The sequence below is a fragment of the Bubalus bubalis genome, chromosome 8, assembly GCF_019923935.1.
Source record: "Bubalus bubalis isolate 160015118507 breed Murrah chromosome 8, NDDB_SH_1, whole genome shotgun sequence".
NCBI lineage: Eukaryota > Metazoa > Chordata > Mammalia > Artiodactyla > Bovidae > Bubalus > Bubalus bubalis.
In genome coordinates this window covers 63,207,024-63,231,450 of record NC_059164.1, presented here as the reverse complement: position 1 = coordinate 63,231,450, position 24,427 = coordinate 63,207,024, and the positions used below count along the sequence as shown (strand labels likewise).

Below are 24,427 nucleotides of genomic sequence, written 5' to 3'. Positions count from 1 at the left end.
GTTGCTACGTGCTCCCACCTTAGACTATGGTAAGGATTTAACCTCAACTTTCTCATTTAATTCTCAAAGCAACCCTGTAAATTAGGTCATTATTTTCATTTCAGGCACAAGAAAATTTAGGCTTGATAAGATTAAGCAGTTTGCCCAAGGTTGTGTCTTGTGAATGATGGATTTTTAACTTTGTTCATTTTCTTAATGGTACAAATACTTTAGTTTTTTTCTGATGTTAAATGTTTTGATCTTTATTGTAATGGCTTCTGATCTTTGTATCTTTCTAATGAAGATCTTTCTTACACTGTGATTCTAAAATATTCTCACATGTTTTCTTAACTTTCTGGAATTTGTTTTTAGATATTATATGTAGTAGGGCTCTAATTATATGTAGCAGGGCTCTAATTTGGAGAAGGCGATGGCACCCCACTCCAGTACTCTTGCCTGGAAAATCCCATGGGCGGGGGAGCCTGGTAGGCTGCAGTCCATGAGGTCGCTAGGAGTTGGACACAACTGAGCGACTTCACTTCCACACATTGGAGAAAGAAATGGCGACCCACTCCAGTGTTCTTGCCTGGAGAATCCCAGGGACAGGGGAACCTGATGGGCTGCCGTCTTTGGGGTTGCACAGAGTCGGACACGACTGAAGCGACTGAGCAGCAGCAGCAGCAGCAGGGCTCTAATTTAATTTTTTCCCCAAATGTATGTCCTGTTGTCCAAGTGCCATTTATGAATATCCTTTGAAATATCTTATAAAAATGCGCATTACCCATTTAGTCATTTATTTTAGACTCTATTCCTTTCCCTTGATTTATGTCTATAAATAGCATGTCTATAAAGAATGCCAATGATTTATTTGTCCATAAATAGTGTATCTATAAAATACAAATATTGTCTTAAAAATTAATGTATAGTATGTTTTGATATGTGGGATGAGTAATCATTCTTTATTGGTCTTGTTTTTAAATATTTATGTTATTCTTGGTTTTTTTTCACTTTCCTTTCAGGCTTGAAAGAGAGTTTATTGAGTTCCATGAAAAAAATGATGCTGGAATTTTGTCTGGCATTGCATCACATCTATAGATTATTTTAATACATAACTGACATGTTTATATATTGATTCTTTCCATCCAGGAATATAATATGTCTTATTATTCATTTAGCTGTCCTTTTATGCTTTTTAGTAAAAATTTTAGTTTTATCTATGTTGATTGCTTACTTGTTGGTTATATCTTCCTGCCTCTTTTCTTCCCTCCCTCCATCCTTCTTTCACTTCCTTTCCTTTCACTTATGTGCCAAGCACTGTAGCAGCAATATGGTGATAAGTATAGAGGTCTGTGTGGGCTTCACTGCTGGCTCAGTGGTAAAGGGAGAAGGCAATGGCAACCCACTCCAGTACTTTCGCCTGGAAGATCCCATGGATGGAGGAGCCTGGTAGGCTGCAGTCCATGGGGTCACGAAGAGTCGGACACGACTGAATGACTTCACTTTCACTTTTCCCTTTCATGCATTGGAGAAGGAAGTGGCAACCCACTCCAGTGTTCTTGCCTGGAGAATCCCAGGGACAGAGGAGCCTGGTGGGCTGCCGTCTATGGGGTCGCACAGAGTGGGACAGGACTGAAGCGACTTAGCAGCAGCAGCAGTGGTAAAGAATCTTCCTGCCAATGCAGGAGGTGTGGGTTTCATTTCTGGTCTGAGAAGGTCCCCTGGAGAAGGAAATGGCAACCCACCCCAGTATTCTTGCCTGGAAAACCCCATGGACAGAGGAGCCTAGTGGGCTACAGTCCATGGGGGTCACAAAGAGCTGAACACAACTTAGCAACTGAACAGCAACAACAATAGAGGTCTGTGACCTTGTTAAGTTTGGAGAGGGAGACATACATTAAGTTTATAATCATAGAAGTAGGTATAGAAGCACAAGTGCTATGAAGGAAAAGATGCCATGATGGTGAGGGTATATTTTAGGCATATATTGTTTAGTTCGGCCTTACTTAATTTGGCCTTCCTAAGGAAGTTAAGATCTGAAAGTTGACTTAGTGTGTTAGGAATTTAATTGCCTTGGTTATTGTGAGTGGAATCTTTGTAATAACATTATTATTATTATTATTTTTGGAGGAGATGGGAGGAAGTCTGGGAATTCAGTGTTTTGTTGACAGTTGAATTCAATGTTTGTTGAATTCAATGTTTTTTGTTGACAGTTATTTTTCCTGCTCCACAAAAGATAATATTCTGCTCTGTTCTGGGAAACATTGATGTTAAAAAGTCATCTCTTAGTCTAGCTGTTATTCTTTTGCTAGTTTATCAGTCTTCTCTATTGCTTTTAAAACATTTCTTTTCTCTTTGGTGTTCTGCAGTTTCTCTGTCAGGCATCTAAGGGAAGATTTATTTTTACTTATCCTATTTTCAATTTATTTGGCGTAAACCTAGATCTTAGGATTGATGCTTTTCAACAATTCTGGAAAATCTTCAGTTGTTAATTCTTTAAATATTGCCTCTCTCAAATTCTCTTCATTGTCTCATAATGAAAATCCAATTAGATACATTAGACCATCTTACGTTGTTGTTCATGTCTCTTTCTCTCTCTCTCTTTGTTTTTTTTTTTGATAATTTTATTATTTTTTGCTGTGCTGGGTGTGGTAATTTTATTCTTTGTTGATAATTTCAGTGAATGAAGTCTTTGCAGTTCCGATGCTGCTTTCTAGTATTTTTGCTGTCTCTTGCTCATATTGCCTCCTGTTCCTTGTGCATTGGGATTTTTGCCTGCGAAGTCATATTCTTGGAACTCTATCCATGGGAATGATTGGTGTGTTCCTTCAAGGATTTGAGTTTTCTTTTGTCAGCGGCTTGGTGGTACTTCTCACCCAGGATCACTTTATACTGACCACAGATTGAGGCTTCTTGGGCAAATCAATAGAGTGAATTTGGTCTGAAAACCCACATTAAGATCAGCTTGGGGTTTGTGAATTCTTAGGAGAGAATGTTCTCCTTCATCTTGTTCCAAGTTTTGAGACATGCATTTTGCTTTCTCTTGGGCATGTATGTGTGTGTGTGTGGGGGCGGGGGGCGGTGGGTGGGGTGATGCTATTTCTAAGTTCTCCTTACTGTAAGAGTAAAGCCCTTTGTGGTCTTAGCTTTATACTAGGGGGAGAAAGATAATATACAGGCTCAACTGGATTTCCTACATAGAGTGGGCCCTGCTGTTTTTCTTCTTTACCATCTGACATTTTGAGATTATGAAAACTGATGCTGAGGGTATATGGTTTAGGAGAATGCCCCAGGGGCTCTGTTTACCTTTGTGGTTCTCACTTTCACTTGGTGTTTGGCTCCTGAATTTTATTTACCGTTTTTAAGGGGAGGCAGCATATTGATATACTCAAAAATACTGCTTTTAATAAACATTTTACTCTGTACTTTTATTGGGAAAATGAGGGTTTTATCTGCTGTTCTCATCTACTTATTTTATAATTTCTTTAGTTTTATTTGCCTCTTCAAGCAATCCTTTTAGAAATAAGACAAAAGTAAATAAATTACAGTGAGGAATTCACCAAGAGGCTATATTAAGTTTTGTCTGCCAAAGTGAAATCTTTAACATTTTGTATTTAAATCTGATGTTATTTATCAGCATGTGCTTGTGTGTGTGCTCAGTTGTGTCTGACTCTTTGTGACCTCGTGGACTGTAGCCTGCCAGGCTCCTCTGTCCATGGAATTTTCCAGGCAAGAAAACTCTAGCGTGTTGCCATTTCTTCCTCCAGGGGATCCTCCTGATTCAGGGATTGAACCTGAGTCTCCTGCATTGGCAGGCAGATTCTTTACCACTGTGCCACCTGGGAAGCCCCATTTATAAGCACCCTGAATGTATTTGTGATGTTCGGCTATGTTAAATTTGAAATCAGAAAAGAATTTGGAGATTGTCATTAGAGTATCTATTTTATGCGTAGTTTTTGGTCGGAGAAGCAGACTAAGAATACGAGTTGCCAGTCCAGGTTCGATGCACGATACTGGATGCTTGCGGCTGGTGCACTGGGACGACCCAGAGGGATGAAATGGGGAGGGAGGAGGGAGGAGGGTTCAGGATGGGGAACACATGTATACCTGTGGCGGATTCATTTTGATATTTGGCAAAACTAATACAATTATGTAAAGTTTAAAAATAAAATAAATAAAAAAAATAAAAATAAAATAAAATTAAAAAAAAAAAAAAAAAAGAATTAGGCTTAATTCTCGCTTGGCTGCTAACTGGTTGTGTGTCCTTAACAAACCATCGAACCTTCCTGAGCCTTAGGTCTCTCTGCAGTTGAATAAGAATGATAGCTCTTGATCTTCCCAAGTTACAGAATAGTTGCTAGAGATGGGTGTGTTAATAGTATATGGGCAAGTGCTTGTAACTTGCTATTGTTAGTTTTGAATTCTTTGATTTGCTTAATCTCATGAGATTTCTATGAGAGAAGGTTGTCACTGCATTCAGAAATTGTTACTTTTGTTCTATGCAATCTCTTGAAACCCACCTCAGTTCTTTAGCTTCTTTAATTTCCTCTTTGTATGACATTCAAGCTCAGTTAACCCTTAGAGCATAGAGTAGACACCAAGAAATTTGAAAGCCAGTTTAGAAAGATCTATTGAAATACATATGGAGTGTTGCCTAGTTATACATGTCTTTCACATTTGTGTCAGATGGAGATATATTTCAGTGTTTTAGGATATAAAGTAAAACTAGTCTTTGATAGAGAACAGTAAATGCCCATGTGATATCCAGTTAGTGGCAAAATTTTTGAAAAGTTGATTGCTGTTTGATAGGATTAGATTCTTTGTCTATTTGTCAGCAGAGGGAGCCTTTGCCTCACTTTTTGATTCCAGAAACCCGATAGTGGTAAGTTTGTAAAGAACCAACATATTATGAAAAATGCTTGTTTCCTTATCTAACCTAGGTCTCAATAGGTTTTAAACCAGTTTTTCCTTTCTTCTTATAAATAAAAAACTTTTTGTGCTTGTTTTCCGAGTTTTTTTTTTTAATTACTAGTGGTATATAAGTGCTAACATGGGGAGTTCTTAAAAGTGGTTCATGCTGGGATAAGCTAATGGCTTTCAAATGCTATGCCCCATTAAAGTTTTAAATGTTCTTAGGGTAATGAAGAAAAATTAAATAATATAGTAAATTTTTTATAAAGCTAAAATTTGTTCAATTAAAGGGCTGTGCTTAGTACTGACATTTTCTACTTCGTACTTATTTATTTTACATTGTCTATATAGATAATGTTGGTGATGATAGTCTTTATTTATTTATTTTTTTAAATCTCTTTATCAGGCAGTTTACAACCTATGATCTTCCCCAGTAGTTTCTGAAATTTTATACATTAGTGAGGTTCAAGAGCCTGGGATCACTGCTTTAGCAAGGACTTTAGCAAATAAAGATGGGAACTTCTGACCTGAACCATTTCCAACATCCTGGTTACTACATGACCATGTAGTCTTTTTGATTCAAAATCATTGCTCTTTCCACTATGTATTTTCCTCTACTTTGTACTCTATTTGTTACTTTTCCCATGTTTACTCAATTTGTTCTTTTATGATATACCATCTTGATCTAAGAAGAAGAAATACTTGAAGAGTATCCTATTTAATGGGGCTTCCCAGGTGGCTCAGATGGCAAAGAATCTACCTGCAACTCAGGAGACCTGGGTTCGATCTCTGGGTCAGGAAGATCCCCTGGAGGAGGACATGGCAACCCACTGCAGTATTCTTGCCTGGAGAATCCCCATGGACAGAGGAACCTGGCAGGCTATAGTCCATGGGTTGCAAAAAATGTTGGACATGACTGAGTGACTTAAGCAGCAGCAGCAACCCAGGTGGCTCAGTGGTAAAGAATCCGCTTACAATGCAGGAGACGTGAGTTTGATCCTTGGGTTGGAAAGATTCCTTGAAGAAGGAAATGGCAACCTGCTCTAATATTTTTGCCTGGGAAATCCTATGGACAGAGGAGACTGGTGGGCTACAGTCCACAAGGTCACAAAGAGTCAGACATGACTGAATGAGCAAGCATGCGTCCTGTTTAGTACCCTTTTTTGGGGTACTTTTCCTATGGTGATAATTGTTTGTTTCATATTACCCAGAGGAAGACTTTATTCAGTGCTCTAATAATTTCTAAAGCTTTTAGGCTTAATCTGTGTATGGTTTTGAAGTTAGAGTTTTATAAAATACTGATAGATTTAAAGATCATTCTTTTTCTTTTGTATCCTCTTTGGGCTGCCACAGTTTATTCTTTATGGTTAAGTGATTTCCCTTCCCATGCATATATTTTCCTTTTGCTGTCCTCCCCCACCCTACCTGTATCTCCTATGTCTTTCCATTAGGCTTTTATCTTTCTTAAAAGCAGTGTTATCCTTAATCTTTTCCCCCTCCGCTTAGTATTTCCTAGTGTCTCTAATGTGCATATAGTAAATACTTTGTCTTTTGACATAATACTAAGCCCTGAAATAATTTAGAATTTAGTTTCTTTAAGTGTCATGTGTTAAAACTAATAATTTCAGGGCCTTTTTCATACCACATTTACTTTGCTGGTATTCATTCATTCAACAAATGTTTATTGAGTTCTGCTATGTCCTGGGGTGGAGAAGGCAATGGCACCCCACTCCAGTACTCTTGCCTGGAAAATCCCATGGACGGAGGGGCCTGGTGGGCTGCAGTCCATGGGGTCGCTAGGAGTCGGACATGACTGAGCGACTTCACTTTATTTTTTCACTTTCATACATTGGAGAAGGAAATGGCAACCTACTCCAGTGTTCTTGCCTGGAGAATCTCAGGGATGGGGGAACCTGGTGGGCTGCCGTCTATGGGGTCACACAGAGTCGGACCCGACTGAAGCCACTTAGCAGCATGTCCTGGGGATGATTTGGGGTAGAAAGGTGTGGGGAGTAAAGCGTAATGCCAGATTTCATGGGGCTTTCATGTGACTATGATAATATTGTCAAATATCTTGGGCTACTTGATGATCATTAGCATCCTGTATCTAGTTCTACAGTTTGACATGGTTTTCTACTTTCATGAGGATTCACTTGACATGAACAGGTGTTTTTGGAGTACCAACTTATAAGGGACTATACTCAATACTGTGAGCTAGACAATGAAAACAAAATTGACTTACCTTCAAGGCTTTTATTATTCACTTATGGAAGCTGAAGAGGGGAGAGAGATATGCCAAATTTAGCTGTATCACCAGGAAAAATTTTGTCAGTACTAACAGGCAGTGATGCAGAATGTACTAAGAAAGAAAAGAGGGAGAATGGATTATTTATGCCTGAAGGGGATTGGAGAAAGCTTCAAAGTGGTGGAGTTGGATCCTGGGGATGGAGGACATCTAGAAGGATTTTATGAGGTTAAGATGGGGGAATGGTACCTGAGGTGCATTGGACTTACAGTAATAAACACATAAGGGCCTTTGGACAAGCTTATGTTACCTGAGAACCCCATGTTACCTGAAGTCTTTGGTGGTCGGGATTGGATGAGAGGGAGTAGTTAGAGTTCATTGAGCAGATACATCGAAGAGTTCTTTGGATATCCTACTTATTAATTTCTACTTATTTCTGAAGATGCTGGTGTACTTTTGAATTTTTTGAGTTGGTTGACAACATGATTGCATCTGTATATTAAGATGATTGCTTTGGTGTATTTGTTTTTATGACTTTAACTCAGGATATGATATTTTAACTGCTTCTTTTAGGAGAGTCCAAGGACATTTAATAGGCCAAACAGTGGTTAAGTGGCACATCGAACCTTGTGATAAGAATTGACAGTTCAGGAAATTTAAAGTCCTTGTTGTCAGTATCCCCGATTCATTTTGATTTGCCTTTTAAATTGTATGAGTTTAGATGAAGTTGAACCTCAGCTAAGAATCTCCTGGCATTATTTTTTTCACAACTTAATTTAATTGGCTATAATGAATTCAGGGATGTAAACTTTTAATACACTGATGATTTTAGGATTGAGAGTTAATAATATACAAAAAGCAAATATTTAGCTTTTGGAGTTATTTCTTTATGGGACTGATAATATTTGCAAATAAATTAGTATTTATACAAAATACATAAATTGTTTTCTTTTTAGAATATTTTTGGGGCAAGAGTTTTCTGGATTTCTTATCATGGCTAGTTATTACCTTGAGAAATTTATCTCACTTTCAAACCAGTTACTAAAAAAAATAGATCCCCAACCCTCACTGTTTAAGAATTTTCCTTTTGGATGAGAGAGAAGAAAGGAATGCTAATAAATAATGGGCTCTGCTGTATGATATCATCTATCTTGTCTTTCTTATGTCATCCTGCAAAAAACATCAATAAAAGAGAGGCAGGGTGGGGTTCGGGGAAGAATCTGGGTGTGTGTGTGTTGGGGGAGGGAACAGAGGCAGGGGCAGCTCATTGACAGAGAGGGCTTTCAGACGCACTCATAATGTACTTCTTTAGAGATTTCAGTAGTGACCATGTTAGAGAAATTGCCGTTTTGAGGAAAGTAAGCTTAAAATAGAAAATCATGTTGGATAGACAGAAACGCACACAGACCTAGGTTTTGAGAGATTTTCCATAGTTCTTGAAGTCTTAAAAAAAACCCTTTGCTTTGGCAGAAAGGGTGAAGTTCTGATTTGGTGTGTGCTTCTTCCCACATTAAATTTTATCCTTTTTGGTCTGAAGGATTTTTTTCCTTATAATTTTAAATTATTCACATAATTTGGTCTGTAAGAAACTAGTAATCCAGTAACATTAATTACTTACCATTTATTGAAAGCTTACCAGGTACCAGCCAGCATATGTTTTTTGTATTTTGTCCTGACTATGGCATCATACAATCTTCTCCTATACAACTGCTTTGCAGACGAGGAAACCTGCTAGAGCTTTCAGGGCTGAAATAAGTTTGCAGCAAATCTGGGCTTCAGCTGTGGCTTTGCCATCAGTTCTGATGAGAATGCCTGCCATCTGCATCAGCAGTGTCTCCCACCACTCAACATCCTCCCTCAGTGTTTACTGATCTTATTCCTCTTCAAACGTGGCTCTCTTTTAATCCTGTAATCCAAGACTTTGAATGGGGTGCTTTCTGCTTTTGCTTTCCTGAATGTCTGGCAAACTCTTTCTCAGCCTGCAAAACCCAAGTGTTATTTCTCTTCTGAAGCTTTTCTTAATTTTTCCAGATACTGTTAATCATACTTCCATACATCATCTTTTAAATTATTTTAGTATACCTCTGTTCTCACATTGTTATAACTCCCATGTTCTGAGAGTAGCAACTGTCTCTCCTAGCACATGCTAGGTACAGTGAATGTTTGTGGAATTTGTTGAATGAATGTGAATTCTGGAGAGTATTATCAAACCTATCATGATCATTGCATCTGACAATGTAATTCACCCAATATTTTGTGGATGCAAGTGATAATATAATGTTTAGGACCTCCTTTTAAACTCTAATACTGCATTCATATTGAATCTGTCACATGTAATGCTAATTTAATGAATGGTCGTAATTTCTTTATAATATGTTATTACCCTTGTTCACAGTTGGGGGGGTGGAAATTGTGATAAATAACTTGGTGGAACACACACTAGTGGTCTTTGTAAGTGTATTAAAGTTCCTATTAAAAAGAGACACATTAAAATGTCAAGAGGCAAGTTCGTAGGAAGAGTTAGTATGTAGTCCCAATTTTTATTTTTTTGAGTCTTAAAGTAATTACTCTCATGAAGTTATTTATTGGGGTAACACTTGAATAATAGTTGAGAATTTGTATAATTTTTTCCTGGTACATACTTAAAAATGTTAACCATTTAGCTCAACACATGTATCCTATTTGTTGATTTCCCCTGTTTTCTTAGGGCTTTAAGAAATGATATTTAATGGAAAGTTTACAATCTTGCAGGCTGTAGAAATCCACCTACCATTGTTTTTAAGTCAGTATCTGTTGAAATCCTACTTTGAACATTTTTCCATCCTTGCTCACAGCAAACATGTTGTATCATTTTTGAGTTACGTTTGCATAAAGATTAATAAGTTAGCATTTCAGTTTTTCTGTAACAACAACAAAACCTTTTTCCGTGCATGCATAAGGCAAGCGAGCGGAAGTTCCACAGACTCTTGGACTCTTCTGTTCGTATGCATCAGCCTCTTGATGTTTCCTGTCTGCCTTTGGACTACCTATACAGCTGTTTTTCATGTGTTTGTCAGACTTGGAGAAGGACCAAGTCTTTTTGACAGCTGCATGCTGAACTGCAATATGTGCTTGGCCACAGGTCACGTTTGCATTTCTTCACTTGTATTTTTCCTCAGTGTGTAAAAGAAATATGAGCATAGAGAGATTCAGAGAGCATGTAGCATGCTGAGTAATGGTAGTCTCCCTTCATGTACGCCTCTGCCCTTACTCTGCTACATAGATTCCACGGGAAGAAAAAGACAGCAGAAAAAGGGAGGAAATGGTATTCAGAACTACCCTCTATGGGCCCCTTGTTGCTATAATAATGAGTGATGGAAAATGCTCTGGGTCATGCATGGTGGAAGGAACCGAGATGGGTGCACGCACACATAGACACACACACACACGCACACACACAAGGCTACAGACCATTTTAGTGAATGGGCTATAATTTAGTAAAATTATAACAGTTAAACTAGCAGGCAATCAACATATAATTGATTACCAGTTTATGCATCATGTTAAAGCTTTGACTGGATGATATTTTATCACCAGGAAATGGGATACACTTTTAAATAAATACTCATTTCATGAAGTTGCCATAATGGAACTTTCTTGCTTTCACTCACCCATCCCCACAGTCACAGAATTTTTTCTTTGGAAGTGAAAAATACCGATTTCCAAAATTCTTTCACAGTGGTTTTGCCAGGTCTTTTTGTCAGTTTGTCCTTAGATCTTGCAATTAGCATTTCAAATCACAATGCTTATTTTTCTCTCATCATGGTTAAGATTAATGAGATAAACATCAGATTTTAAATTCTGATGAAATCTCCAAACCTTCCTAATTATTTCAATGCTTTTTGAGGAAGCATCCCTTAGATATTGTCATCTTTTCAATCTGTTGCTTTTACATTTCGTGCCCTATTGGTAAAACTTAATCCATTTCATTATATCAAATCTAGCTGCCTCTGTATCTTTTCCTAATATGTTCTCTTTCCTCTTGCAGAAATTTCCTCTGCTTTTCCCTTTGATTCCTTTTCATTCCATCTGTCCTTCTCAGTCTAGGCATTCTCAGTCCAGAGGTAGGCTACATCCAGCCTCTATCATGAAACCTTTCACAGGAAACTCACCATAATGAAGTGCTTTGGTTTTCTATAGTACTTAGTCTGTTTCACATCATTTAGATTGTATTTGTTAGCATACATTTGGAGAAGGAAATGGCAACCCACTCCAGTGTTCCTGCCTGGAGAATCCCAGGGATGGGGGAGCCTGGTGGGCTGCCGTCTATGGGGTCTCACAGAGTCGGACACGACTGAAGCGACTTAGCAGTAGCATACATTATTTTAAAAAATGGATCTACTGTGCTATAATGGAGTCAGATTCTGGTTTGAATATTGTCATTTTTTAATTCTTTGGCATTAGACGGATTATTTAAGCTCTGTGGTTTTCAGTCTTCTCATGTGTAAAATGAAGCTGTTGTTAGTAAAGCATGTAGCTGTATGCTGGGTAAATGTTTAGCACGAAGGTGTGAACATAACAGGTGCTCAGTAAATGGCAGGAGTAATTTGCTGTTCTGTGTTTCTTACAGCTCCTAATATAACACTGAGCATGTGGTAAAGGCCGAGTATGGTTCATGGCTAGGTCATTTAAATAGCTCCTGAAATCCCATCGCTTTTACGAAGGCTTCCTGTTGGCTGCTGTATTAGAACTACAGAACTTTCATGGCTTCTCTAGACCATTCTTTCTTTTCCCATTATCTGTAAGGGGAGCCTTTGGTATGTTTTCTGAAGTGACTTCCAAAACAGTGATTTGAAGGAATTATTTATTTATTTTTGAGTAATGTTTTGGATTGATCCCTACATTTTTCTGAACACCAGTGGCCAGGATTGTAATAAATAAAGCATTTTTCATGTACTTAAAATGCAGTATGTGAAGCACATAGAATAGAGTCTCAGCCAATCTGAGCTGCAGATGAATAAATTATTCTGCCTAGCTTACTTCAGCTCAACAGATGTTTATTAATGTATCTCCTATGTGGCAGGCATTTTCTAATTGTTGGATTTACAAAGATGAGTAAGGTTTACCTTCCTGCCTTTGAGTTTAACCTAGAGTTAATGAGAGACACAAAAATAGATCATTTCGGTCAGTCACTAGTTGTGAGATGAAGGTAAGGGTGGGGCTCTCCAGGATCACAGTTGGAGGGTAATTGAAGGGAAAGAGAAGGTTTCTGGGAAGACAAGAGCTTCAGCCTGTGATGTCTCTCAGGGGACAAATGGTTTGATCCACTTGGCTCAGGGACAGAGACCCAACTCAGCTTCAATATTCATGAGAATTTATTACCTGTAAGGTTCATGAAAAGGTTTGGCTCCAAGTGAGACTTGATGCACTAGCTCAAATAGTTCAGAGCTGATCTCTTAACTGCACCCTTGTAAAAGTCAAATGGCTTCTGTGATTCCAGACCTTATCCGCCTCACATGTGACTCCCCGGGGGGAAGAGTAAGGTTTTCTTTCGTTTCATCTCAGTTTAGGGATTTAGTTTCTTTCATTGGCTGTAAATTATAACCATCCTTTAACCAATCACTGTAACTAGTGGGATCCTAATTAGTTTACATAAGTCAGGGCCTACCTATCCTCAAGTTTAGAATGAAGTCAGTCTCATTCAAGCTTTGTGGCTAAAGATGGGAGGAGAGGGGAATGGATGACCAGGATGCATCCAGTATATATTCACTATCCCAGCGGAAGACAATTGTGGGAGTTTTTTTTTTTTTGAAAGGTAATAATATAAGCAAAAGCAAGGAAGTGTGCACCAACATGATGTGCGTGGGAGACAGCAAATATTTAAATATTAATACAGCATGTAGTGTTAAACTTAGAGAAAAATTATAAAAATAATAATGTGATGCAGTATTTAACCCCTCCTGGATCTTCTGATTTTCATACATTGCTTAATTTAATTCTCACAACACCTAACTAGGTAGGTACATCATCTTGTAGGTGAGTACTGGGTACTAGGTAGGTGCATCAACTTGTAGATAAGGAATTTGAGCCCAAAGTAACAGCTAATAATTGGTTGAGCTGGACTAAACTCAGATTATCTGACTCTAGAGGCAGCCCATGGGGACATGACAGTATAGTACTTTCCTCTGTATTGCTAGAGTTTCTGCAAAAAAGACTTCATATATCATGCTAAAGAGCCAGGTTTTGTCTGGGGCTCAAGTTTTCTTCAAGCTCTGGGTCTGTTGTAACATGTGAAAACAGTGGTTCTCAAACTTGATCATGCATCAGATAACCTCTTGTTGTCGTTGCTTAGTCACTAAGTTGTGTCCAACAATTTTTGGACCCCGTGGACTGTAGCCTGCCAGGCTCTTCTGTCAGTGGGGTTGTCCAGGCAAGAATACTGGAATGGGTTGCTGTTTCCTTTTCCTGGGCATCTTCCTGACCCAGGGATTGAACCCATGTCTCCTGCATTGACAGGTGGATTCTTTACTACTAAGCTACTAGGGAATACTGAAACAACCTCTAGGGGCTTGTTAAAACCTAGACTTCTTGGGCCCTAACACCCGAGTTTCTGATTCCATAGATTTAGAGTGGGACTATAGGATTTGCATTTCTAAGAATTTCCTTAGACAATACTGATGCTGGTGGTCTGGGGGCCAAAATTTGAGGAGCATTTCTTTGAGGTCTTTGGGAGGCTTTGGTTTAGTGACATTCAACATATTGAAATGAACTTAAATTTTACTGGTACTTTTACCTGGAAGTATACATGTCTTGATCTCACATTCTTTAATAATACAGAGACTGTATTTTGGTTACAGTAGTATCCTCCCCCATAGGTCAATGAAACAATGTTTTTCATTGATTGGATTTCTTCTGTCTCTGATTCTTGACTTACTAAGATTAAATGTATTGCCCTCCTCCTAGGTCCTGCTCAACTTGTCAGTGCTCACTATTCTCCTTGATGGTTAAAAAAAGTACATTTGTATACAAAAGAAATATATTTGAACACTTTACTTTGTTTACATTTTTATTGTGAAAAATTTAAATATCAGAATAACATGAGTTTCCGTATTAACACCATTTAGAGTCAACAGTTGTAAATGTTTAACATATACATGTATACACAATTTTTTTGTGAATGTTTGAAGTCAAATTACAGATCTTGTGCCACTTCACTCATAACTGTTGAAACACATATTTAATGAGAACATTCTCTTATGTAATCACACCATGATCACACTTAAGAAAATTAACAATAATTCCTGCTGTTATCTAACATGCATTCACATTCCAATTTCCCCACTTGTTCCAATGTCTTCTATATCTGGTTGTGTTTTGGTAACAGGGTCTAATCAAGTGAAATTAAATTTTAAGAGTCAGCAAAGCTGGATGGGTCTTTATGCTCAGATAAGTTCTATGTTATTTAAGATACAAATTTGGTTGCTTTAATAAAGACCCAGCTTAATTAAGGAAGATGTTTATTTCTGTCAAATTTGATCACTTGGAGATAAAGTGGTCCAGGACTGATAGGCAGCTCTTTTGCTTTCAATATGTGTCTTCTATCTCTGAGGCCAGATTGCTGTTCCAGCCCTATCATCATGCTGGGAAGAGAGGAAAAGAGTGTATACTCATTCCTTTTAAGGATATGTCTGGATGGTGCACATATCACCTTGCTCCTGTCTCACTGGCAAGAAAGTAATCATATGATATATCTGTTGTACAGGCCTGGAGATATAGGCTTTAATTCTGTCTGGATGGCTATGTGTCTAGAGGTAATTCAAGTACACATAGCACCCATACAATCTCATACCTTATGGTTTGAAAGCTTTAATATAATTAGTAGATAAAGAATAGATAAAAAAATTAAAACAGTGGCTAAAACACCTACTATGCATTATAAAAGAATTTGAGCATTGAGGGAATACTCTTCAAAACAGCATTAACAGGAACAATCTCTTTTTCTTTAGAGATGCCAGAGTGAATCAGATGTGTGTTTAGTGAACATATACTAAGACAATATTCAACCTGAAACATTTCTCAGATAATTTAAAAATGGTTAAATTTATTGAATCAATCAAGAGGGGGTGGAGTATGTTGCAGTAATAAGCACCGAAAATCACAGTGTGTTTTCTTTTAAAAACACTCCTTTGGCAACACGTTTTTCTTTTTAAAAATTGCCCTCGTTTCCATAATCAGATACAGTAATAAGATCGCCATCAATTTCTATACAATTTCATTTGTTTTTAAGTAAAGTATTCTTTAAACTTCAACATTTAGGTATATATACTATATTGACTCTGTTTAGTCGCTCTGTCGTGTCCGACTCTTTGCAACCCTATGGACTGTAGCCCGCCAAGCTCCTCTGTCCATGGAATTCTTCAGGCAAGAATAGTGCAATGGGTTGCCATGCCCTTCTCCAGTATTGACCCTGATATCAAGGTAATATGAAATAGTTACTATAGGACTTACTGTACACAGTAAGTATGAGTTCGAGATGACAAATTAATTAGAAAACTGACCTTTTGTTTATTCCCTTAGTGTAACTTGATTTTCCTTTGACAGAATTCTTCCCTTTGTGATATTTAGACAATAGTATATAGTAATCACACTAGCAGGTGAAAAGTTAGAGTCACTGGATCTTTCTCAGATTAGAGATACTATTAATTCAGTCGCTCAGTTGTGTTCGATTCCTTGTGACCCCATGAACTGCAGCATGCCAGGCTTCCCTGTCCATCACCAGCTCCGAGAGCTTGCTCAGACTCATGTCCATCGAGTCAGTGATGCCATCCAACCATATTATCCTCTGTTGTTCCCTTTGCCTCCTGCCTTCAATCTTTCCCAGCATCAGGGTCTTTTCCAATGAGTGAGTTCTTCGCAACAGGTGGCCAAAGTATTGGAGATTCAGCTTCAGCATCAGTCCTTCCAATGAATATTCAGGACTGATATCCTTTAGGATGGAAAAGAGTCCTTGGACTCCTTTCTGTCCAAGGGACTCTCAAGAGTCTTCTCCAACACCACAGTTCCAAAGCATCAATTCTTCGGTGCTCAGTTTTCTTTATAGTCCAACTGTCACATCCATACATGACTACTGGAAAAACCATAGCCTTGACCAGACGGACCTTTGTTGGTAAAGTAGTGTCTCTGCTTTTTAATGTGCTGTCTAGGTTGGTCATAGCTTTTCTTCCAAGGAGCAAGTGTCTTTTAATTTCACGGCTGCAGTCACCATCTGCAGTGATTTTGGAGCCTAAGAAAATAAAGTCTGTCACTGTTTCCATTGTTTCCCTATCTATTTGCCATGAAGTTATGGGACCAGATGCCATGATCTTAGTTTTCTGAATGTTGAGTTTTAAGCCAACTTTTTCACTCTCCTTTTTCACTTTCATCAAGAGACTGTTTAATTCTTCTTTGCTTTCTCCTGTAAAGGTGGTGTCATCTGCATATCTGAGGTTACTGATATTTCTCCTGGCAATCTTAATTCCGGCTTGTGCTTCATCCAGCTCAGCATTTTGTATGATGTACTCTGCATATAAGTTAAATAAGCAGGGTGACAATATACAGCCTTGATGTACTCCTTTCCCAATTTGGAACCAATCGGTTGTTCCATGTATGGGTTTAAATGTTGCTTCTTGACCTTCATACAGATTTCTCAGGAGGCTGGTCAGGTGGTCTGATATTCCCATCTCTTTCAGAATTTTCCACAGTTTATTGTGATCCACACTGTCAAAGGCTTTGGCGTAGTCAATAAAGCAGAAGTAGATGTTCTTCTGGAACTCTCTTGCTTTTTCCATGATTCAACAGATGTTGGCAATTTAATCTCTGGTTCCTCTGCCTTTTCTAAATCCAGCTTGAACATCTGGAATTTCATGGTTCATGTACTGTTGAAGCCTGGCTTGGAGAATTTTGAGCATTACTTTGCTAGCGTGTGAGATGAGTAAAATTGTGAGGTAGTTTGAGCATCTTTGGCATTGCCTTTCTTTGGGATTGGAATGAAAACTGACCTTTTCCAATCCTGTGGCCACTGTTGAGTTTTCCAAATTTGCCAGCATATTGATTGCAGCACTTTGACAGCATCATCTTTTAGGATTTGAAATATCTCAACTGGAATTCCATCACCTCCACTAGCTTTGTTCATAGTGATGCTTCCTGAGGCCTACTTGATTTCACATTCCAGCATGTCTGGCGCGAGGTAAGGGATCATGGTTATCTGGGTTGTGAAGATCTTTATTGTATAGCTCTTCTATGTATTCTTGCCACCTCTTCTTAATATATTCTGCTTCTGTTAGGTTTCTATACATATGTTAGACATACTATTTCTGTTCTTTATTGTGCCCATCTTTGTATGAGATGTTCCCTTCAGTTCAGTTCAGTTCAGTTGCTCAGTCGTGTCTGACTCTTTGCGACCCCATGAATTGCAGCACGCCAGGCCTCCCTGTCCATCACCAAATCCCGGGGTTCACTCAGACTCACGTCCATCGAGTCAGTGATGCCATCCAGTCATCTCATCCTCTGTCGTCCCCTTCTCCTCCTGCCCCCAATCCCTAACAACATCAGAGTCTTTTCCAGTGAGTCAACTCTTTGCATGAGGTGGCCAAAGTATTGGAGTTTCAGCTTCAGCATCATTGCCTCCAAAGAAATCCCAGGGCTGATCTCCTTCAGAATGGACTGGTTGGATCTCCTTGCAGTCCAAGGGACTCTCAAGAGTCTCCTCCAACATCACAATTCAAAAGCATCAATTCTTCGGCACTCAGCCTTCTTCACAGTCCAACTCTCACATCCATACATGACCACAGGAAAAACCATAGCTTTGACTAGACGGACCTTTGTTGGCAAAGTAATGTCTCTGCTTTTGAATATGCTATCTAGGTTGGTCATAACTTTCCTTCCAATGAGGAAGCGTCTTTTAATTTCATGGCTGCAATCACCATCTGCAGTGATTTTGGAGCCCAGGAAAATAGAGTCTGACACTGTTTACACTATTTCCCCATCTATTTCCCATGAAGTGATGGGACCAGATGCCATGATCTTTGTTTTCTGAATGTTGAGCTTTAAGCCAACTTTTTCACTCTCCACTTTCACTTTCATCAAGAGGCTTTTGAGTTCCTCTTCACTTTCTGCCATAAGGGTGGTGTCATCTGCATATCTGAGGTTATTGATATTTCTCCCGGCAATCTTGATTCTAGCTTGTGTGCTTCTTCCAGCCCAGCATTTCTCATGATGTACTCTGCATATAAGTTAAATAAGCAGGGTGATAATATATAGCCTTGACGTACTCCTTTTCCTATTTGGAACCAGTCTGTTGTTCCATGTCCAGTTCTAACTGTTGCTTCCTGACCTGCATACCTGTTTCTCAAGAGGCAGGTCAGGTGGTCTGGTATTCCCATCTCTTGAAGAATTTTCCACAGTTTCTTGTGATCCACACAGTCAAAGGCTTTGGCATAGTCAATAAAGCAGAAGTAGATGTTTTTCTGGAACTCTCTTGCTTTTTCCATGATCCAGCGGATATTGGCAATTTGATCTCTGGTTCCTCTGCCTTTTCTAAAACCAGCTTGAACATCAGGAAGTTCACGGTTCATGTATTGCTGAAGCCTGGCTTGGAGAATTTTGAGCATTACTTTACTAGCATGTGAGATGAGCGCAATTGTGCAGTAGTTTGAGCATTCTTTGGCATTGCCTTTCTTTGGGATTGGAATGAAAACTGACCTTTTCCAGTCCTGTGGCCACTGCTGAGTTTTCCAAATTTGCCGGCATATTGAGTGCAGCACTTTCACAGCATCATCTTCCAGGATTTGAAATAGCTCAACTGGAATTCCATCACCTCCACTAACTTTGTTCGTAGTGATGCTTTCTAAGGCCCAGTTGACTTCACATTCCAGGATGTCTGGCTCTAGGTGAGTGATCACACCATCGTGATTATCTGGGTCGTGAAGATCTTTTTTGTACAGTTCTTCTGTGTATTCTTGCCACCTCTTCTTAATATCTTCTGCTTCTGTTAGGTCCATACCATTTCTGTCCTTTATTGAGCCGATCTTTGCATGAAATGTTCCCTTGGTATCTCTAATTTTCTTGAAGAGATCTCTAGTCTTCCCCATTCTGTTGTTTTCCCCTATTTCTGCATTGATCACCTAGGAAGGCTTTCTTATCTCTCCTTGCTATTCTTTGAAACTCTGCATTCAGATGCTTATATCTTTCCTTTTCTCCTTTGCTTTTTGCTTCTCTTCTTTTCACAGCTATTGGTAAGGCCTCCCCAGACAGCCATTTTGCTGTTTTGCATGTCTTTTTCTTGGAGATTGTCTTGGTTCCTGCCTCCTGTACAATGTCACGAACCTCCGTCCGTAGTTCTTCAGGCACTCTGTCTATCGGATGTAATCTCTTGAATCTATTTGTCAATTCCATTGTATAATTGTAAGGGATTTGATTTAGGTCTTACCTGAATGGTCTAGTGGGTTTCCCTACTTTCTTCAGTTTAAGTCTGAATTTGGCAATGAGGAGTTCATCATCTGATCCACAGTCAGCTCCTGGTCTTGTTTTTCCTGACTGGATAGAGACTGTACTATAGAAATCATCACCACTGTCATCTTCTCAGTGTATTTGAAGAATGGTGAACCTTGTAGTTAATATTTTTACAGACTAATGGTAGAAAACACTTCATAATCTGTTTATAGTTTGGGGGCTTCCCTGGTGGATCAGGTGGTAAAGAATCGGCCTGTGATTGGAAGACCTAAGTTCCTTCCCTGGGTTGTGAAGCTCGCCTGGAGAAGGGAACGGCTACCCACTCCAGTATTCTGGCCTGGAGAATTCCATGGACTACATTGTTTAGTCCATGGGGTTGCAAAGAGTCAAACATAACTGAGGAACTTACAGACTAATGCTGCTGCTGTTGCTAAGTCACTTCAGTTGTGCCCGACTCTGTGTGACCCCATAGACGGCTCCCCCCGTCCCTGGGATTCTCCAGGCCAGAATACTGGAGTAGGTTGCTATTTCCTTCTCCAAGGCATGCATACATGCTAAGTCGCTTCAGTCGTGTCTGCCTCTGTGCAACCCTATGGACAGCAGCCCACCAAGCTCCTCTGCCCACGGGATTCTCCAGGCAAGAGTACTGGAGTGGGTTGCCATTTCCTTCTCCACTATAGACTAATACTTACCAATTGATAGTAGAAAACACTTCAAAATCAGTTGATAGTTTATGACAGTCGATGATTAGTATTATTAAGTATTAATTGTTTTCTCTCCCAACAGTGCTCAACGCTCATTTGTATAAAACTGGTGCTTAATACATGTCTGTGGATTTGGTGTGCTGTGTTTGACTGATGTTTAAGTCTTGTGAAAATATGGGCTGACATACTATGAAGACAAGAAATAGACTGGTGCAGAAAAGTTTATAGTTCTGATTTTGGAAAAAATAATATCTTGCAGAGTCATGACTGTTCTCAGGGATTATCTTGAGCTAGAAATTTTAGCTCATGTAAATGAAAACAAATATATTTAAAACTATAGACATGAATAGTGAAGAAACTGGGAAATGTGTATACAGTGAAATACAATAATCTTATAGCTTCATTGGTTTGTGTTCTAAGATTTAAGCTGCTCATTTTGCCCCTGGGGGGAAAAATTAACTTTGTGTTGAACAGCGATAAAATCATTGTATTTATAAAATGAATATGTCATTTAATTTCCTTTAATTTTTCTTTAGGTCGTGATTTAATCTGTATCCAGTCTGTGGATGGGATGCTGATGGTGTTTGAGCAGGAAAGCTATGCTTTTGGGAGGTTTCTCCCTGGTTCTCTTCTACCCGGCCCTCTTGCTTACAGTTCCCGTACAGATTCCTTCATTACTGTTTCTTCCTGCCATCAAGTGGAAAGCTACAAGTGAGTATGGATCCTGAATCTTTGGAATCACGATTTTTTGTGTGTGTGCGTATGCTGGTGACAACAGAGGATGAAATGGTTAGATGGCATCACCGACTCAATGGACATGAGTTTGAGTGAACTCCGGGAGTTGGTGATGCACAGGGAGGCCTGGCGTGCTGCAATTCATGGGGTCGCAAGGAGTCGGACATGACTGAGGAACTGAACTGAACTGATGCTGCTGATAAATTCTTTTCCACAAAGAGCTTGAATATTGCAAATAAAAAGGAGAGTGATTTTGTTGTTATAATGTAATTGTGGTGAGTTAGTGGATATAATTTACATATAAAATATTTGCAAGGCAGTATAGTGCAGAGATTGAGAGGAAGGATTTGGAGAGAGGCACATGTGGATTGAAGTCGATTTTGCGACTCACAGCTGTGTAAGACACTGGCCTTATCCTGAATGTGAAGGAGATAGCAACATCTATTTCGACAGATTAAGAAGGATTAAGTGTATGTTAAGTTACCATGGGGTGTGTGTGTACACTGTGTGTGTGCATGGGCGTGCATGTGCACTCAGCGGTGTCCAGCTTTTTGCAACCTTATGGACTGTAGCCCACCAGGCTTTTCTGTCCATGGAATTTTCCAAGCAAGGTTACTGGAGCAGGTTGCCATTTTCTTCCCTAGGGATTCTTCCTAACCCAGAGATGGAACCTGCATCTTTTCCGTCTCCTGCATTGGGAAATCGATTCTTTACCGCTAGTGCCACTCCATAGCAAATGCTCAGTAATTATTGTGATTGTTCCCTGAATTATAAATAATAAACACAGTGTGAATGAAAAAAACCCAGATACAAATACATATATAGAATGATTTTATAACAAAAAACAGAATGTATGTGACATGAGAAGAATACCGGGAAGAAATACAAGTGTTATTATGAGTGTTTTTAAAAGAACAGTTCACAGAAGTGAAGTATGAAAATGACCCTTTTCGCTAGAAAGTTTTATCGATTTTGGTGAATTGTGTTTGAGAAGAGACCCTTTTTTCTTCTACCAGCTGTTTCAATAAGAATTATGGTTTTGAGTTTTGGAGGCTATGCTTTTTGTTGGAAGAGAGAATAGGAAAAAAATGTAGATATCCGTTCTGGGAAAAGAAATAGTCTTGGAGAATTATAATATCTTCAGTAACTTTATTGTTGTTATCTTACTGATGGCAGCATTTAGAACTTTAAACATCTAGGCAGCACTTCATTATAGCCTTTCAGTATTGTTTCTGGCCACATGATTTTTCCCAAGGCGGGAAGGAAGTATATAAATTCATCAGGCAACAGCTGTAAATTTTTGCTTCAAGTTTTATTATTGTGTATATTGCAAGTTAACGTAGTTTTCCCTTGATAAGTGACCATCTACGCTTTGAGAATTATTGTTAAGGCAACGAGGATTTAAAACGCTGAAAATAAGCAAATATTTGTGACTAAGCAGAAGTTAACTGATGGAGGTAGTGTATCATTATGTCATATTCCTTCTACAATGCCTATGGCTCTTGTCCAAAGGAGATGAATAAGTTGTGGCATTGCTACTGGTAATAAATAAATATTATAATTGTTTTGAGACACTGAAAAAAAATCTGTATAATTCATTCAATCCTGCCAAAACTTAAGCAATATTGAGGAGATCTGGTTTTCAGCTTTCCACCCTAGTTCTTGCCAAATAGTGTGATACTGGGGTGTTACACTGGGGTCATGATATAAAGATTTGAATGTCCCATGACTTACTTTTTGAAATATGTGGATAGGAATTAATTTGGTAATAGCTCCAGGAGTGATTAGTTGAGGAAGCAATGTGTAGGTTTCTTTAATGTGAAGGTTTAATCTCACAGAAACTCATACTGTTTTAACTGTAGTGATTCTCCAGCATACTGATCTATTAAATTGATCTTCATATAGAACTAAAAAGTGCACACTTTATTTATTATGTGAATCTTTTATAATGGTAAAATGCATGGGATTTGTGATTATTATGAAATGATGACAATCAAGAGGGTTTATAATATTAAGTGGTATATTGTATTTATATACACTTTCAAGTATAATAGGTTAAATGATAATCACAGTTTTAAATGATAATCACAGGTGTAATTTAGGATGGGAGAAAGCATGAAAACTGTAGTTTTGGTCTTTGGAGGCTTCGTTAAATCTATAATCAGTTAAAAATATAATCAGTTAATAGAAAAGGCTTTTAAGACATAACTCATCTTCATTTTTGATATTGATATTTAATTAATTTGAATATAGATCAGTTATGTTCAGATAGGAACTGGAGAAGGCTATGAGTCTGAAACTTTAGTGTACATAAGAATCATCTGGGCCTCCTTTTATAAAATGTATGTTTGCTGATTCTCAAGCCCCAACCCTGTAGATCTTGATTTAGTAGGTGTGGGAAAAAGATCCAGAAATCATTACAAATACATGCTCCAGGTGCTTCTAATTCAGGGACACACTTTGAATGTTGTTTTTCTTTGAAAGTGAGAGAACTTTTTTTTTTTGGTAGAGAAGGGGCCTATGGCCATTCCCTTGGCCATGTTTTTGCCAACTTGGACCGTCTTCTATTTTTCTCTTTCTTTCCTTGTCAGCATTATTTAGGCAGTAAATCATGATCTGTCTACTTTTTTTCCCCTCTTACTCAGCTCTTGCTTCGCATTCTGATTGACATTCAGGTCTTTATCTTTTCAGTTGGATTTCTGTTTTTGTTATCTCTAATCTAGACTTTGACGGGCCTTTCTGATGTCTATTCTTTTAAAGTAGATGTTTAACAAGATCTACTTGTTAATGAATGAAGGAATGAAATGTTAATGTTATGTTAACATTATGTTAATGAAATGTTAATGAATGAAGGAATGAAAAGTTTATGAGAAAACCTTCTATTTTGTTACTGGAATCTTTCAATGAAAATGATTCTCACTAGCACAATCAAGAATGTTTCAGCTATAGTTGGAATGAACATAGTAATGCTTTGTATCCAGAGCTTCCAATTCTAGTAGAATTCTACGGGTTAAATTATCAAAGTTCCCAAATCTCCTGGCACGCTTTCAGGTGACAGCTATTTTTCATTTGAAAATAAATGATTTTGGAGGGTTTACTTTTGTATTTCCGTGACACTTCAATCCATCTTTTAGTTACTTGCCGCTGTTTTTATGATGTGATACAAAAGAGCACTAAATTATATGGTTGAGTTTGTCATTGGTGCTCTATGGGACCTGTTAAGCATTTGTGACTTTTGGTTCAAAAAATACCATGGTTCACCTGGACTTGCTATATCTGTGCTTAGTGCCTTTCTGTTCTGAAAAATACGTATGACAGTCTTTCATGACATTTTTTTTTTACATTGGACCTGATTATTCTTTCAGCACTTTTAATAAGGGAATTTTAT

The 24,427-nt window shown here is 38.4% G+C and overlaps 1 protein-coding gene across 3 annotated transcripts in view; it reads left to right on the top strand.

The window, feature by feature from the left end:
- The window catches only part of BBS9 (Bardet-Biedl syndrome 9), a 474,928-nt gene that overhangs the window by 100,264 nt on the left and 350,237 nt on the right, over window positions 1-24,427 (top strand). For all 3 annotated transcript variants that reach the window (XM_025291193.3, XM_025291190.3, XM_044946679.2), the window contains one exon: window positions 20,841-21,015. In XM_025291193.3, coding sequence (XP_025146978.3) covers window positions 20,841-21,015 — 175 coding nt within the window. The remainder of the gene's footprint in view (window positions 1-20,840; window positions 21,016-24,427) is intronic.